This window comes from Anguilla anguilla, chromosome 1 (genome assembly GCF_013347855.1).
Source record: "Anguilla anguilla isolate fAngAng1 chromosome 1, fAngAng1.pri, whole genome shotgun sequence".
NCBI lineage: Eukaryota > Metazoa > Chordata > Actinopteri > Anguilliformes > Anguillidae > Anguilla > Anguilla anguilla.
Window position 1 is genome coordinate 77,266,471 of NC_049201.1, and position 17,015 is coordinate 77,283,485.

At 47.2% G+C, this 17,015-nt stretch overlaps 1 protein-coding gene across 1 annotated transcript in view; it reads left to right on the top strand.

Annotated features, from left to right (window-relative positions):
• The first annotated feature begins 862 nt into the window (after positions 1–862).
• clic4 (chloride intracellular channel 4) overlaps positions 863–17,015 on the top strand; it is a 48,741-nt gene continuing 32,588 nt past the window's right edge. Inside the window, exon 1 of the mRNA XM_035381900.1 lies at positions 863–3,613. Coding sequence (XP_035237791.1) covers positions 3,545–3,613 — 69 coding nt within the window. The 5' untranslated portion in view covers positions 863–3,544. The remainder of the gene's footprint in view (positions 3,614–17,015) is intronic.

Here is a 17,015-nt window from a genome sequence, read left to right on the forward strand (position 1 = left end):
TCTGCCTGAGGGCGAGTCAGGGTTCAATCCTGAAACCGGAGGTTTACCAGTCTGTGACTTCGTTAGTGCAGCACCATGCCATAGCTATGCAATGCGTGAAATATCATTAGCAAACCTGCCGGTGGTTTTAAAGAACACAGGCCAGTAAGCACAGAAGAGCTCCCGTTGAATCCATGTGGCTTAGCAATATTGTAGCCGGTTAATAACAGAACGGTGAACGGCGGGTAAATATGGTGCAAAAGCAATAATTGATAAGTAGGGTAGTAGACAATTATTAGTGAGGGTTGAAGCAGGTTAAAGAAACGTGTTCCAAGCTGGGTTTGAACCTACGACCCCATGTTCCCAAGACTGTAACCTTACCCACTAGGCCACAGGCAGACTAGCTGTTTGAACAGGAAATGTTTCAGAGTAAAAATGTATGGGTATTTTGCGTGTGTATGCGCGTTTTTGATTGGGTCGTGTAGGTGCAGATTTGGCTGGTGTCAGTGAAATGTCCAATGGGGAGACATGTTGTTAGTGGGATAGGCGGCAGGAAAAATAAGAATGAGAAGAAGAAGAAGAAGAAGAAGAAAGAGAAGAAGAAGTAGAAGAAGAAGAAGAAGAAGAAGGAGAAAACGCAAAATCCCCTTAGTTTGGGGCTTTATTGTGTGGACATGTGAAAGTTGTTTATGAATTCTGTCTGTTGAAATGGGGTCAGAATGAACAGAATTTAATGTTTTTAAGGGCTGAGTGTCTGTGGCTGTTGTGGTTATTTCTGTGGGGAACCCTGAAAAGTGCCAAAGTCTCGGTGCTGTATAGGTATGGGGCATGCCCCCGCCAAGGCGTAACTTGGCGGGATGGCATACCTGCCATCCCAATATAGCCTCGCTGCTTTTGTCTTCGAAGGTCGTTTGTAATTTTCTGCGGCAGTCAAATCTGTTGAATTTCCCCACAACACGACTGGTTAGGCCGTTAAGAATTAAGACACGTCACAAGGGCACTGGCTTTTGTTTTAAATGTATTCCTTCGAGCCAAGTGTCAGGCGCGAGATGCAATTCCGGCTTTGGGACCGGAATAATATAGGAAATATTGATGTTGAAATATTATTCTGAAGTGATTTTAAGGTGTCGACCTCTTTCCCGAGTACATGCAGGTCGTACCCCATCGCAGGAGTAGCCAATGAGCTGCGCAGAGAGCGAGCGTGGCGTTCAGGTGAAGTCCGGACACCTCCGCGTCCAGAGTTGGCTACAGAGACAACGCCCTCATTCCAAACTGATACCTACAGTCCTTTAATACTTAATCGACAAATGTTTTCTTTTTCGATATACATATACAAAGCACGTGCACATGTACTGACCTGCGCCTAGTCCCAGCCGCCGATGTGAAATTGGGGCTGGGGAGGAATTGTGTCTTTTCACCTGAGGAAGTTTTTCCAATAGCCCATAGGCGTACATTCCGCTTCTGTTGTCGAAGTGGACAGTTTGCCCTTGTTAAATTGGACGTCGGACGCCTGTGTGTACGACGTTCTGAGACGGAGCCAGTGTGTTTACAGTGATAAAATAAAACCACAACATCTCATTCAGCCCGCCTGAGCACACGCTTTGTTTAAACACCTGCTTGGGGCGGCGCGGACTCACTGTGGCCGGTTGCCTAGGTAGCCTGCAGCGCGCGTGGCAGTAGGATAGCGGAAAAAATGATTGGGGAGGAGTTCAGCTGGCGGCGCCTTGTGGTAGCCTGCATCCTCGTCCCTTGTCTTTTTATACATGTGTGCTGCAGTGCTAAGATAAGGTTAAATGTGATGATCTGGTGACTCCATAGAAAGACAGGAAACGGCATTAATCAGCGCCTCGCGCACACAATGGAGTGAGACAAAGTGCCGACGACAAGCGCAAGCAGTTCTGCTTATTTATTTATTCTAGATTATACATCTCCACGCCTAGAACAGAAACATCTTCCAGTTGTGGAGGGAATTAGTCACTTTGGTCGGCTATTCAGATGGGCTATATAACAATAAGTGTATATAGGCCAATTGCGATCTGTGCTTAATGTATCTCACAACCTTTTGTGTCCTAATAGCTTGAGTAGCCTAACTCAATAAAGATGCTTGGTTCTAGCAGTGAAACGCCATACAGCACTGGGGCGAGACTTTTGTTTAAACTATGTAACACTCGCGTTCATCTGTCAACCGTGTATGGCAACTGTGGCAGATTCTTTCCTGGGGAAAACAGTAGGCTATCTAACACGCGACTTGTAACCCAGGTTCAGCATTTATAACGCTCCGTTATTTAACGATTTCCTTTTCATATCCGGCGAACAATGCCATGGTGGATAGCTGCCAGAGTGGCTCAACCCAATTTTTTTATTGTTCCAGTTCACAAGTCGTTATCACCCTTTCACTCCTCGGCAACTTAAGCTTCCCATTTACAGATACAGTCTATGCTACCAAATATTCTATAATATCTACTGAAATTATTGAAAATGACTGCAATAAAACACAGAGACACCCACAGTCCAATTTCATGAATAGCTCGCTGACCAGGCAAATGCATTTCTCATTTTTGCGTTTTATATACTGTAGCTATAAATTTAGGAGCATTTATCAGCCTTTGGCATTCCCTAACGAATAGGGTTTTCTTTAAAAAAAATATTGTTTAAACTTCACAATAGCGATTGCATGGGATAGGGTGTGTTCCAAATAAATGTAATGTTTCGTAGATGTAAGGTTAATAAAGCACAATGAAGCTTACCCCTTACTATGTCGAGCGCAATATCATTTATTGCAGAAATGTTACACTTTAAGTGGCATCATTACACCTAGGGTAGCATGAATAACAATTCCGCCTGCTGCTCCATGTGCATTTATGAAACAAGATGCGGTCGCAAGTACGGAATCCTCAGAACCTCGTGCAGTGACGTGGCAAATGGGCAGTAGTTACATTGGGACCATGCAGAAATCTTAAGCGCAACTTTATCGCCTGAGATTATCACGTTACGGTAAACTAGTTTACACCTTGCAAGTCGCTTGCTCGGTTTTGCCTTGGGACAGTTTTTTTCGTTTTTATTTCCTAGCTACCGACCACAGTTGCACCGGGCATCTCTTCCTCCGCTAAGGCTTTACAAACCCTGCCCACTTTTCGCCTGGTTTGCGGATGACATCACAGCTTTAAATATTCCCCGTTGCCGTTTCCCCTCCTGTCCGCATCATCTGTCCCCGAGTCGTGGAGAGGCGACGAAAAGTCCGGAGAGCGAAAGGTTTCCAACAATGGTTTTGTAGCTATAGCCAACGAGCTTCTCGAAAACCGGTGAAAAACAGCTTTTGTGAAAGGTCTTTGGTTAGCAGCGCGGCCCGTATTGTCGCGCGTGCTCGAACCTTCTCCATTAAAAGCGCAGCGTACTGCTAGAATCACTGCGAGGTTCCAGCTGGTCATCCTAACAGCTTGGGGGAAAAAGGCGGTTACTCGAAAACCCTGTCTGGAAAGAAGTGACGGGAGTGCAACAGAGGAAATTACGGACGATTCGAAAAAGAGGTTTATTGCCTTGGAGAAGTGTATAAACTAAGTTCGCAATGTCTCTTTCGGTCCCACAGAACGGAGTAAAGGGGGACAACGAGCCAGTTATCGAGCTCTTTGTGAAGGTAAGGAACTCTGCGACGGATTTATTCACTTTTTCAGACGATGTAGGCTAAAAGTTTTGATCATCCGATTTGAATGTCGTCGATGGCTATGCACGGTTAGGAAAAGTTCTTGTATGCTATTTTTTCATGCTGTATTAGCCTACTACAAAATTGTATGGAAATAAATAAAATTGTGTATTTGCACACTGTTGAATGACACTTACCAGTTAGAAATTTTAAAAAATTGGGAAAAGAAACGCATCAGAAGTATCTTTTTAGCCTGTTCAGAATAAATATGCCCATCTTATATCGTTGTTTTGAATCACCATCGATGTAGGCTTTAGCATTAGGAATAAGGTTAATTAAGCATATCGATAAATTGATCAAAACCATCTTGCAACAGTGCTGGCAAGGGAAATGTCAGTAATTTGATGGAGAGAGCTGTTGTCGGTGGCGTGCCATGTGGGTTATGATTGCTTTAGAGGAGACTGCTCTTTTGGACCGACAGGGCAGGCTATTGAAAATGTTGTATCTTGCCATGGTTATGCATCGGCGCATAGCCTACATTTCAATAAATAATTTTTTTTTTAAACGCCAGACCGTTACATATTTGAAGAGGCTAAACATTGTGCAGAAAAGTACGACATGAATGTTTGCAAAGCCTACGATCCATAGTAGGCTAGGAGTAGCAAATGCTCCTGCTCGCTTGATGACGATCTCGTTTGCTAAGTTTTTCAGGAAAGAACATAAGACTTTTTTTCCGACACGCTCCAGTTCTGTGGACGCAGTTCTAACGAGTAAAAAGTTCGTTCAACGTTTGTTAGTTAAGGTTATTGGCCTAACAATCGTTAGAAAGCTCATAACATTAGCCAGGCTACTGTTTTTTTGTGGCCAGTAGTTGAACCGCCCCCGAAAAAAAGGCATCTATTTTCCGTAGACGGTTGCATCACTTTAACCGCGAACGAACAGATGGAGAAGCGAAGTATTTCAGTCTCCAAGTTATGTTTGTTGAAGGGCGGGGGTTTTTATTCTCGGATACGCCACTTTATATTGTTCAAGGGAAGATTACGGGCGAGGCAAGTTCCTCGTTCACTGTGACTCCTCCGCCTCGCGTGGGATATCATTTGTAATTTGTTCCTCGTATTCTTGATATTGACTGGCGTTTCACAAGGGAGCTGTTATAGAAGACGTTTCAGCCAGTTGGGTTTCTAAGTTTCTCCTGATGTCTAAATGCAAACAAAACAAGAACTGATGTTCCAGCAGTTGGACCCACTGCATTCAGTCTAAATTTGGAAACGTTATTGTCTACTGTTGCTTCGCTGTTACCCCGATCACCTACTTCACGTAATCTGAAGAAGTCGCTGTTGTTAAAATAAAAGTGAATGGTCCCTTTGTTTGAATCATCGGATTCGATTCTATTTTTAAGGGAACGGGCACTGCTGTCCCGGTGAGAGAGAGACGACTCGAGTTCCGGCCTGAAGTCTCGGCCTGTGTTGGGTTCAGGGTTGCTATGCAACTTTGGTGTTCCAGAGTCTGACTTGGGAAAGTTGCCTCGAATCTTCCTCAGGTCTTTGTTTTGAATGCTACATGGCCACAGAAAGCCTATGAAAATCAATATTGTAACCCATAAAAATGTAAAAAGCCAGAGAAAATGGTAACACATCCCACTGCCCTTAGATTATGGAAATATTGTCTCGTAAAAGTTTAAACTCCTCCTCGTGTTAATTTGCAGGTACTTGGATTGGCCTCATTTTACGTTCAAACTCGCAAGCTCGTGGTCACTTGCTGTCCAGCTTAGAATGTCCATGTGCTAATATTGCTAACACATTGACTGCTCTTCCCAGCATGAACAATAACCTCACTACTAAAAGAAGCCAAAAAGTGACAGGTATTTATCGTCAAGTGAATTCTCAAGTTGTCACAGCAGCCACAAGGTATTTTGAAAGTAAACTGACCATACCTTGAATAGTTTTAAGATGCAGTTGAAAAATCCTGAGCAGAATCAGGAAATTTAGAGGTATAAACACTCGCCTACCACCGCAGAGACCCGGGTTCAATCCCCGGCAGCGGTACTTCCGGCTTGGTCAGACGTTCCTACGAGCAGAATTGGTTGTGTTCACGGGTGGGAAGCCAGGGAGGGTATGAGTCGTGATCGTTGCATTAGCGACTCCTACTGGTTGGTCGGCGCACCTGTTCAGCAGGGAGGGGATCTGGGGGAGATAGCGTGAACCTCTGCGCGCGTTACGCTCTCCCAGTGAAATTCCTCGCTATCAGGTGAAAAGAAGCGGCTGGCGACTCCACATGGATCGGAGGAGGCATATGGTAGTCTACACCCTCCCCAGACCGACAGAGGATAGCGCATCGACCAGGACTGTGATACACACGGGGAATTGGTATAACGACTAAATTGGGGAGAAAATGGCACACACACAAAAAAAATAGGACATTTGCTGCTTTTAATGTTGTACATAATGAGTCTCTTTCATGCCACACCCTTTTCCTACCTGCCTCCTAGCCAAGTCTTGAGGACCGCAATGGAAATATGTCGTGACTATTGCAGCATCCTGTAGAGATTTAAGTACCATGTGCATATCTGTGTATTTAACTTTTTTCAAACTCAGTCAATCAATAGGCCTGAGTTAGCATGTAGTCGGTTAGTCAGGTAGCATTGTCCTGTGGAAGTCCCGTTTTCTTTCTTGGCTGTGAACTCGAGTCTTTTAATTCATCTGGAGGCTCACGCCATGTACCCCAGGGAAGTGTTTTTTTTTTTTTTTTTTCTTCCCCCAGCCCGAGACTGAGCGGGAAAAACTAGCATAAACAAGAAAGAGGAGAAAAGGGGGGTGAGGGTTTGGGTATGGAGGAGGGGTAGGGGTAGAGGAAAAGGGGGATTTGGGGAATGGATTGGAGTTTTGAAGGAGGGGGCCCTGTGTTCATTTTGGAGGAGGGGCACAACAAGCAGACCCTGTAACTTGGGGTTGAATGGGGGGGCGTTTCATACAACAGAATGTCCACCATTTTCAGATGTTTTAAGGCAGTTCCACTGTGGCCAAGGGTGAGGCTGGATTCAGTACATCCCTTCAGAAATATGAGATCTCGTGGACACAGAGCAGCACTAATACAAGCTCCTGAGTTGTTAATGAACTTGAAGTCTCTATTTCTGGGGTTGGAATACCGCTAAGACACAGGCCTGGATCCAATCAAAGTTTGTCTTCAACTTAAGTGCATGTGTTAGTTTCTTTTTTTTTTTCTTTTCCCCTTCCACCTTCGTCACAGACGCAGTTTGGGAGCCAGTTTTTGGCGATCGCGTAACTCGCCTAGCTGCACAGCCCTGGCAAAGAACAAAAAAACAAATTCTTGCCTTTATTTGTTAGTCAAAGTTAACAACCGATGTTTGATTTGAATCCCCGCCGTGGACCGTGTTTTAAAAATAGCAGCTGCGCTCACAGCGTACGTGATGTAATGTCCTCCATTAGAGACTCTTGAGGTTTCGTATGCAAAGCTCCGTCAATGCCGCCTCTGTTGTAGAATAGAAAGTTAGCACTTGATTAGCAAGTTAAACAGCGGCCGCCATGAAGATGAGCAAGCTGCTTGGGCCAAACAACCGTTGTCTTTTTTTATGGGGCGTGTGTGGGGGGGGGTGTAGTGTACGAGTTCTGGACTTTTAATTCTCAGGTTGTAGGTTTGATTCCCAGTCACTTTAGTAAAATATCCTGCCGTTTAAATTGATTGTGCGTAGGCTGATGATATAAACTGCGGAAGTCTCTCTGGATAAGAGCATCTGCTGAAGGTCTGAGCGTGGTGTGTGCCGTGTTTTTATTTTATTTTATTTTTTAAGCTGCTTGCCAAACCAACAAAAACTACGTCTGAAAGGGGAGGTCGATACAACTATGCGAACAATTTTAAATTAACTGCTTCTCCTGATATTTTTACTTCAAAACGCTACGGTTGTTTAATGCCTCCCTGAGACATTTCATCTCATTTTACTCTGAGCACGGTGCTGGTCATGTGTTGCGGTGTTGGTCACGTGTTGACAGTGCTGGTCACGTGTTCGCGGTGCTGGTCACGTGTTGGCGGTGTTGGTAATGTGTTGGCGGTGCTGGTCATGTGTGTTCGCAGTGCCGTATCTGGACCGTTGCCTGACGTGTTGGGCCGACAGAAAAATCTTCAAGCTGCCATGTTGGGGTCTGGTGCGGCGTACGGTTCGTGTCATAGTCTAGGCGAGCGACTCATGCGTGAGTTATGCCATTGGTTATAAATTTACCCTTGGGCTTTCCTTGCGAATGTGCTCTTTTCTACGTGTGAGGAATTTACAAAAACTTTAAGATGGCACGTAGTCGAGTGCAGATGATGGTTCTCACACGTTTTTATCTTCTCGACTCCTCTGATATACAAACTGCATGTTAGCAGCACCTGCATGCATTTCCAAATGTATGTGCTGCTTCACAAATGTGTCCCTAATAAAGTTTTAGGAGTGGAATTGTTGAGCGGTATAACCTCCACTTAAAATGCAGCTCTTGCCGTCTGCTGCGTTATGTGAATCCGAGGTTTCAGATCACAGTCTGGGGTTAATCTGAAAATGCCTCAAGCCCTCTTTTTGATGTCCTGTTTTGCTGCTCACTTTTTTGAAGGGTAGGTTTTTTTGGAATGTGTCCCCCCCCCCCCCCCCCCCCCCCAAAAGTTCTAAGTAAGTGTTCTAGAACTTTATTGCTTTCAGTTACCAGTGGTGATTGTGACATCACGTTAGAATGCTCAGTTAAGAACATTCTTATCCGGTACTGATATTGGTGATCTTGCAACCTTTAATGGGTTAATGGTGTTTGCCATGTAGAGAGCTGGGGCACTGCTGTGGACTTGTTTTGCTCTTATTGTGATGCTGGCACTGCCAGTCCTCTCTCATCTGTGTGTGACATTGTCCTGTCTTTCCCCTCTTCTGTAGGACAGTGCTCCCTCTCTCCTTCTCTCTTTTCCCTCTTCCCCATCTTTCTCTCTCTCGCCCTTTGTTTTCTCATTGGTTTGTTCCTCCGCGCCATGTAGAGAGAGGGCTTTGTTGGAGAGGATGTGTGTTTTGCATTGATAGTTGTGATAGTGATGCACTGGAGTGTGTGCGCGATTGCATGTGTGTGTGTGCGCGTGCAAGTGTGTGCACATGCACGCAATGTGTGTGCACGTGTGTTCATGCATGTTTCTATGTTGTATGCAAAAGTTTGGTCACCCCTGGTTAAATTTCATGTTTCGCTCATTTTCTAAGCAAAAACAAGTTTTAAGAAAAACATCCAGTTTGACCAGAAACTTTTATAGAGATTACACACAGATAGGAGCATCTGTGTGTTTGTGTATTTTATGTGTGTGTACCTGTGTCTGTTTGTTTGTATCTGTGTCTACCTGTGTGTTTGTATCTGTGTGTGCCTGTGTGTGTGTATATACCTGTATTGTAACTGTGTGTGTATATACCTGTACTGTACCTGCGTGTGTGTACCTGTATTGTACCTGTGTGTGTTTGTATATACCTCTATTGTACCTGCGTGTGTGTGTGTACCTGTATTGTACCTGTGTGTGTTTGTATATACCTCTATTGTACCTGCGTGTGTGTGTGTGTGTGTATACCTGTACTGTACCTGCGTGTGTGTGTGTGTGTGTGTGTGTGTGTGCACGTGTGTATATACCTGTATTGTAACTGTGTGTGTATATACCTGTATTTTACCTGCGTGTGTGTGTATATACCTGTATTTTACCTGCGTGTGTGTGTGTGTGTGTGTGTGTGTGTGTGTGTGTGTGTGTATACCTGTATTTTACCTGCGTGTGTGTGTGTGTGTGTATATACCTGTATTTTACCTGCGTGTGTGTTTGTGTGTGCGTGTGTGTGTGTGTGTGTGTGTATACCTGTATTTTAACTGTGTGTGTATATACCTGTATTTTACCTGCGTGTGTGTTTGTGTGTGCGTGTGTGTGTGTGTGTGTGTGTGTGTGTATATACCTGTATTGTACCTGTGCTTGTGCGTGCGTGCTCATTTACGGCTGCTCATTGAAAGAGGTGAATTGTACGCGTGTATTATTTATGATCCAGAAGCTTCGCCCGCCCCCCCCCGCCCCCCCCTCCCCATTGTCCCTCGTTCCGCTCGTTTAAACAGCCGCGGCCGCACAATAGCGGCGGTCCGTGGGTTGCCATGGGCACGCCTCTCGCGGCGGACCCTGGCGGTGGAAGATAGGCCTGCCCCCCCCCACACCCCCACACCCACACCCCCCGACAGCCGGTGGGACCGCGGTCATCATGGCGCTCCCTCAAATCATTACCGCCTACCTTTCATTCTGACGGCCGCCTCCCGCCCGTCCTCGGTCCTCTCGCCCGGGGGAGGAGCAGCCGTAAGGGCGCTCGGCTGTCCGACCCTCGCCGGGCTCCTGCTCGTCACACGGGCGGGTAACACGCCCCCCCATAAACCGCCCGGGGATCGCCTCGGTCACGGAAAAGGAGTTTACCAAAAAAAAAACTAAACGAGCCATTTCACACTTCCTGTCTTTATACGTGGAAATTAGCATGTTTTGAAAATGGCTAATGTGAACGGAGAGCTCTCGGGTATTAGTGGCTGTATCACGGGCTTGGCAGTCCTTTTGACCAGACTGAGTCATTAAGTAAAACAGAACTGGATACGGTTGGCTGACTCGCAGACTGGTATGACTGTTGGACCGTTACCCACTTTGGAAGCGCTACACGCTTATTTTCGTGGGACCGACTCGCTTCAGTTGCTGTTTGGGTGGGTGTTTGTTTTTTTTTTGTGAGGGGGGTGGAGTGTCTAGCCTCTCTGCCAGGCGTTTGAGGAGATTTTATTGGAATGGTGAGCTATCACACGATCAGCGCCATTGAATTACCCTCGGTAAAAGCAACCCTCTACCCCTGTGCGATACTTCAGTTTTCAGTCAAGATTTTCTTAAGGTCTTGAAGAGATTCTCCCTCTATAATAGAAGTCTGCTTAAAATCTCAGAAGTTTATTAAAGCTAGTCTTGTTTTGGTGACGGCCTTGCGATTGATTTTGTTGTTGTTACTGCTGTTTTTTAAATTTACAACAAAAAAAAAAAAAACAAACATATTTTTTGCTCTTTTCAGGCTGTTCCCAAAGTGAGGTTGTTTTCGGGGTCTTTTCTCAGATTAGAAGGGATGAACGTTTGACCTTCGCATCTAAAAAGGAGAAGCGCCTTTATTTATCATCACTTTATTTTATTTTTTTTTACTGCAGCATTTTGCTCCGCACGTAATGTCATTGGCGGGCAGCTAGCTCCCGCAGGATTCTGGGTAAAAGGTGCCTTGATTGCATTAGCGAAGGCAGTCAGCTGCTGCCTTGAGGTGTTTACCAGGACATTACCAGGAGCCTATCCCAGTGTACATTTGGCAAGAGGAAGGAATATACCCTGGACAGGCTGCCGATCTATCGCAGGGCTACTGCCAAGGTCCTTCCAGTAGAAAGAAATTTTCGTAATCAGCAAGAAGGAGCCAATTTCAGCCTCAGGAGTCTGAACTGAACTGAACCTTTTGTCTGAGCCGTGAACGTAGTTTAGTTTCTCATTAGACCCTAACGGTGCGTGGAAACTGCGCTCCGCGACGGCTCCGTTTGGGCAGGCCGGAGGATTGGATGTCCTTCGGCGGGACTGTGGCTCGGAGGCTCCTGGTTTCGGATTCTTGTTCGAGTTCCCCTGGCGTTCGCAGAGAGAGACGATGTCAGACCAGCTCCAGTTTGTGCCTCACTGATCTGGGTACAGGGATCTGATTTGGTTTTGGCAGATGGCATTTCTAGTAAAGCTTGGTTTGCAGGATTCCTCTTCTTTATCTCAAAGGGAATAGAAGACCCTCCTTCCAGGGTTCTGTGCATCTTTCTCACTTCCTCTGTGGGACAGGAAGTCTACAGGCACCAGCCAGGAGCCTCTCGGTGGCATAGAGTTTGCGGTACACTAGATCTTTCTTTACTGTCCCAATAGGCGATTTGCTTGTTGCGCCACATCGCATAAAGGTAACATAGACCCAAGCAACATAAAACATTCAAACTACAAACAGGTAACAAGCAATAAAATGCTAATTTAATTTCACTACAGGTGTGACCCATCCCATAATACGTCAGGTGGTGATGTGTAAAAGTCTCGGCCTGGCTGAAGTTGGTGTGAGAGGTTTTATTTTGATGTGGTGGATGGATGTTTTTGGGAGGCCGAAGGGGCTCTTGGGAGGTCGCTGCTTCTCAGCCTGTCATTAGAAGATGTTTCATGAAGACGTTTCGGCGTCGCCGGCTTGGCGGAACCCTCGGTGGCGGACGGTTGCTAGGCGCCCGGGGCGTGGTGTTTTGGGGTGGGGTTTTGGGGCGGAGCTGTCGATCCGCCGCGCCAGAGAACGCCGCCAGCGCCCGTCCGCTACGGAACAGAGCGGAGACAGAGCAGAGCTGTTTCTGGGGAGGGGGGGGGCGGGGGGTCTGGTGTTCTATTAAAAGAAGCTGTGGGGTGTTTGGAGGGGGGGGGGCGGAGCGTTTATCTTTTATTCTGTCTCAGCTGTTTGCCTGAATTCCAGTGTGCAGCCGCCTCCACCATAAAACCTCTGTGGAAGAGAGCAGGAAGGTCAAAGAGCACGCATGCACAAACACACATACTCACACATACACACACACGCACACACACGCACGCACATACACAAACTCACACACGCACACACACACACACATGCATACTAACATAGACATACACACTCTCTCACACACACACATACACAAACACACACACATGCACGCACATACATATACACAAACTCGCACATGCACATACAGACATACACACACGCATACACACGTGTATGCACACGCACACACTCCATCATAGGCACTCACATACAAACTCACCCACTGTGCGAGCGCACACATAAGGGCACACACGCGCACACACACACACACACACAACATAAACCCCCCTGGGGAGAAAGAAACACATTTTGACTTTGTTGTTGTTTTGTTTTTTTAATGAGCAGCTGATGCTTGAGAGAGGGGAGTTGAGCGATTCTCGGGTCTGTGCCTGAGGGATTGTGGGAGTTCAGTGGAGATCAGATGAAGGAACACGTGGCGCACTAAACTGCGTCACCTGGACACGGCTTCACAGCTTTGATGTTCTGTTAACGGGTTCATATCCAACTGCCTGTGCCTTTTTAAGGATAAATACATTTTAAACTGAAACATTTAGGTGTGCATGCGTGTGCGAGCGATACAGCCATGTGTTTCTGCGTGTGCGTGTGCGTGTGCGTGTGCGTGTGCGTGTGCGTGTGCGTGTGCGTGTGCGTGTGCGTGTGCGTGTGCGTGTGCGTGTGCGTGTGCGTGGGAGCGATACAGCCATGTGTTTCTGTGTGTGTGTGCGTGCGTGCCTGTGTGTGTGTGTGTGGGTGGGAGCGATACAGCCATGTATTTGTGTGCGTGTGGGAGTGTGTGTCCGTGCCTGTGTGTGTGTGTGTGTGTGTGTGTGTGTAGGAGTGATACAGCCGTGTATTCGTGTGTCTGTGCGTGTGTGTGTGTGTGTGGGAGCAATACGGCCATGTATTTGTGTGTGTGTGTGCGCGTGCCTGTGTGTGTGTAGGAGTGATACAGCCGTGTATTCGTGTGTCCGTGCGTGTGTGTGGGAGCAATACGGCCATGCGTGCGTGTGTGCGCCTGTGCGTGTGTGTGTGGGCGCGCCTGAGCGATACAGCCATGTATTCGTGTGTCCGTGTGTGTGTGTGTGTGCGTGCGTGCGCCTGCCTGTGCGTGTGTACCCCAGCCACGGCAGGCAGCATTGGCAGCTGCAGTGATATACTGCACGTGTTTCTGCAGCGTTGCCGCAGTGATGCTGGCCTGCAGTCAGCTTGTATGCTCTTACACCTGGAGCTCCGAGCGCCTTTAATCATGTGAGGGGCTGCCTGGCCTGGCCCCCTGCCAGCTGGGCTCTGTAATGCACCAGGCCTCTCTCTCTCTCTCTCTCTCTCTCCCTCTCCCTCTCCCTACCCCTCCCTCTCTCTCTCCCTCCCCCCCTCTCTCTCTATCTCTCTCTCCCTCTTTCCCTCTCCCTACCCCTCCCTTTCTCTCTCCCCCCTCCCCCCTCTCTCTCTCTCCCCCCTCCCCCCTCTCTCTCCCTCACCCCCCCTTCTCTCTCTCTCTCCCTCTTTCCCTCTCCCTACCCCTCTCTCTCTCTCTCTCTTCTCTGCTCCAGGAGTGCATGGTAGAGCCCTGCAGCTGAAACAGACCCTGTAACGGGCAAGTTAACTCTTACTGTCCCCTGCAGAACCTCTGTAACAGGCAAGTTAACTCTTACTGTCCCTGCAGAACCTCTGTAACGGGCAAGTTAACTCTTACTGTCCCTGTAGAACCTCTGTAACAGGCAAGTTAACTCTTACTGTCCCTGCAGAGCCTCTGTAACAGGCAAGTTAACTCTTACTGTCCCTGCAGAGCCTCTGTAACAGGCAAGTTAACTCTTACTGTCCCTGCAGGGCCTCTGTAACCTGTAGTACTGTGTGTGGCCTCTAGGTTGTAAAATAGTCACTGGTTCTCCAGTAGTACTGTGTGTGGCCTGTCACTGGCTTTCAGGTGTGTGCAGTTGCTCCCATGGTCGCTCAAAAAGCTAGGTGGATCATTCCCAATTGGGGAGGAGAAAAAAAAAGTTCCAAAAAGAGGATTTACTTGAGCGCTCCGGAACTTCTGCGGTGGTTTGCAGTTTTTGCAGGTCGTGCGCCTTAGTCCGAGCGCAAGAGTCAATTTACAGTGACTCCTGCCGCTGTTAGACTTTGTGGGGCGAAGGTGCGTTTGACTGCCTGTGGGCGGAGTTAAGAGCTCCTCTGTGATTACACCACGCCTCTGTCTGTCTGTCCGGGGTCCTGCAGCGCTCGCAACTTCAGAAAGGGGGAGGGTCATTAAAAATATATATACATCATTGCTTCAGCATTCGACTGTTTGAGCTCCCGTGTGTATTGAGCATGTTACATTACATTACATTACATTACATTACAGGCATTTTAGCAGACGCTCTTATCCAGAGCGACTTACACAACTTTTACATAGCATCTTACATTGTATCCATTTATACAGCTGGATATATACTGAAGCAATGCAGGTTAAATACCTTGCTCAAGGGTACAACAGCAGTGTCCTTACCCGGGAATCGAATCTGCGACCTTTCGGTTACAAGCCCAGTTCCTTACCCACTGTGCTACACTTCGTCCGTACGTGTTGATTTCGGATGCTTTTCCTCCGCCGCGTTTTGGCGCGCCGAGTTTTACGGCACGGTCAGGCATTTCGAAATCACTCCGGTGAGTCGCTCGTGCGGTTTACGTTCCTTACAAACAATCCGTTTACGCGGCTGGACATTTACCGAAGCAGTTTGGGTTTAAGTGCCTTTGTCGGGGGTAGAAATGGCAGTGGCCCACCTGGGTGTCGAACCCACAGCCTCTAATTTCGAAATCCCTTTTCCCCCTAACCATTGAACTATACTGGCCACCCTGTGAAAGCACCGCCTGAGTTCTGAAATTGAAGTGTAGACCAGTAATGTCATTTTCTTTTAACCCTGCGAATGGCATTTTCACAATATTCAGAGCTAAAATGGCAGCCTGCCGCGTAGTTGAAATAACTGTGTTGTAGGTCTGCACAATTGTGAGAGAGAGAGACATTCCTTGTGGAAAATAACAGGCCATTTTACAACCCCTAACTATGCTTGCTGAACTCTTTGTTGAAGTCTGTGGAGGCCATTCCGTCTGGCTGCTGTGAAGCTGACTGACGTGTGGTCACATGGTTAGCTGTATTGTAGTTTTTAAGCACACGGAGACGGCTGCAGTAGAACTGTGCTCTGTAATAATGATGCGTGCTCTAAGACTGACGTCCTGATCCATAGTCATGGAGGAGAGGTCCACTGGTTTCCTTTTGTTACCCTGCTCAAATTTGATTAATCACAGCTGCTGATTGCAGAGTAACTCACTTTACCTTGTTTTTTTGGGGGGGGTCATAGCAGGATTTTAAGGGTGCATCAAAAACTGATGCTGACCCGGTGGCTGTCCTGGACCAGGGTTAAGAACTGCTGATTTAAGCTGTTGCCGTAGCCCCGTCCCCTTTTCGGGTGACATCACCAGTAATGTGATTCCTCTCAACACTTTGTCAAACTCAGTGGGGCGTGGGAACTGGAGAGATAGTGAGGAGTCAGCAGAGAGATTTTGGGGGGGGGGGGAAGCGGTGAGATGAGGTTAATTTGGTGGTTAACCGGTTTCATTTTAACTGAAACACTCTTTTTTGGACTTGCTAGCGTATATTGGTGGATGTAGAGTAGAGACACAGACATGCATGTTTGCAGGCGGAGGTGTGTACATGCGCAGACAGACATAAACACTCGCACATTCTCTGACATACACACGCTCATGCTGGTTTTTGTGTATTTACGGGGACATGAGACTGTAACGTACCTTGTGGGGACATTCTTTCCTTATTTATTTATTTTTGTTTTACCCCTTACACTTGCTCTCTCTGTCAGATCTAACTCGTATATGCACGCACACAGGCATGTATGCTCACACACACACACACACACACACACGTGCGCACAAAAGCACTTGCTCCAGATCATACACTCTCATATAAACATGCAAACACCTATATGCGCACACCCAGACAAAATTGTCACACACTTGCATAGTACCGTGCACACTTCTTAGAAACACAAACATGTATTCTCACATTTTCGTACTCCATCTCACACACACACACACATACACACTCTCTCACGTAATTTTTAAGGTGGAGGGTGCAGTGCTATGCACTTAACAGTAAGTGTTAAGCAGGCTGTAGTCCCGTCTCCTAATGTTCACCCTTTAAGGGGCGAGAACACAGATACGTGGTTAGAGTGCTCTTAGCTGAACATTCTAACCCTGATGTCACAATCACTGCTGGTGACTGAAGCAATGGAGTTATAGAACACTGACCGAATAAAAAAACATTCCGAAAAGGCCTACTCTTCAAAGAGTTAGGTGAGAAATTGAGAAGGGGTATGGATGCCTCTGATGGGTGGAGAAGAATGTCTCTCTGTTCTCTGTGTCAGGACGACTTCACCAGCCAGTGTGACCTCACCCTCCACACCCCCAATTCCCTCCCCAACGGTACAACAGCAGACCTTATACAATGACTGCAGTCAAGGGTCCCCCCCCCCCTAGACTTATTCTCTCTAATTAGTCCTGAATGTGGGACCTGGTAAATGCGTGAGGTCTTAGCGTGACGCTAACCTAGTGGAAGCTCTGACACCACAGGTGTAACTGGTGTAAAAATGATTCCGGAAGGTTCTCTAACTCTGGTATTTCTCTTGTAACGAGAGAGCGGGGGCTCGAATGTCGCGGCGGCGTTCCTGACGCGCGTGGAATTCTAAAGTTTCGTTAAACAGCCGGAGATTTCCCGTGGTCCGTTCG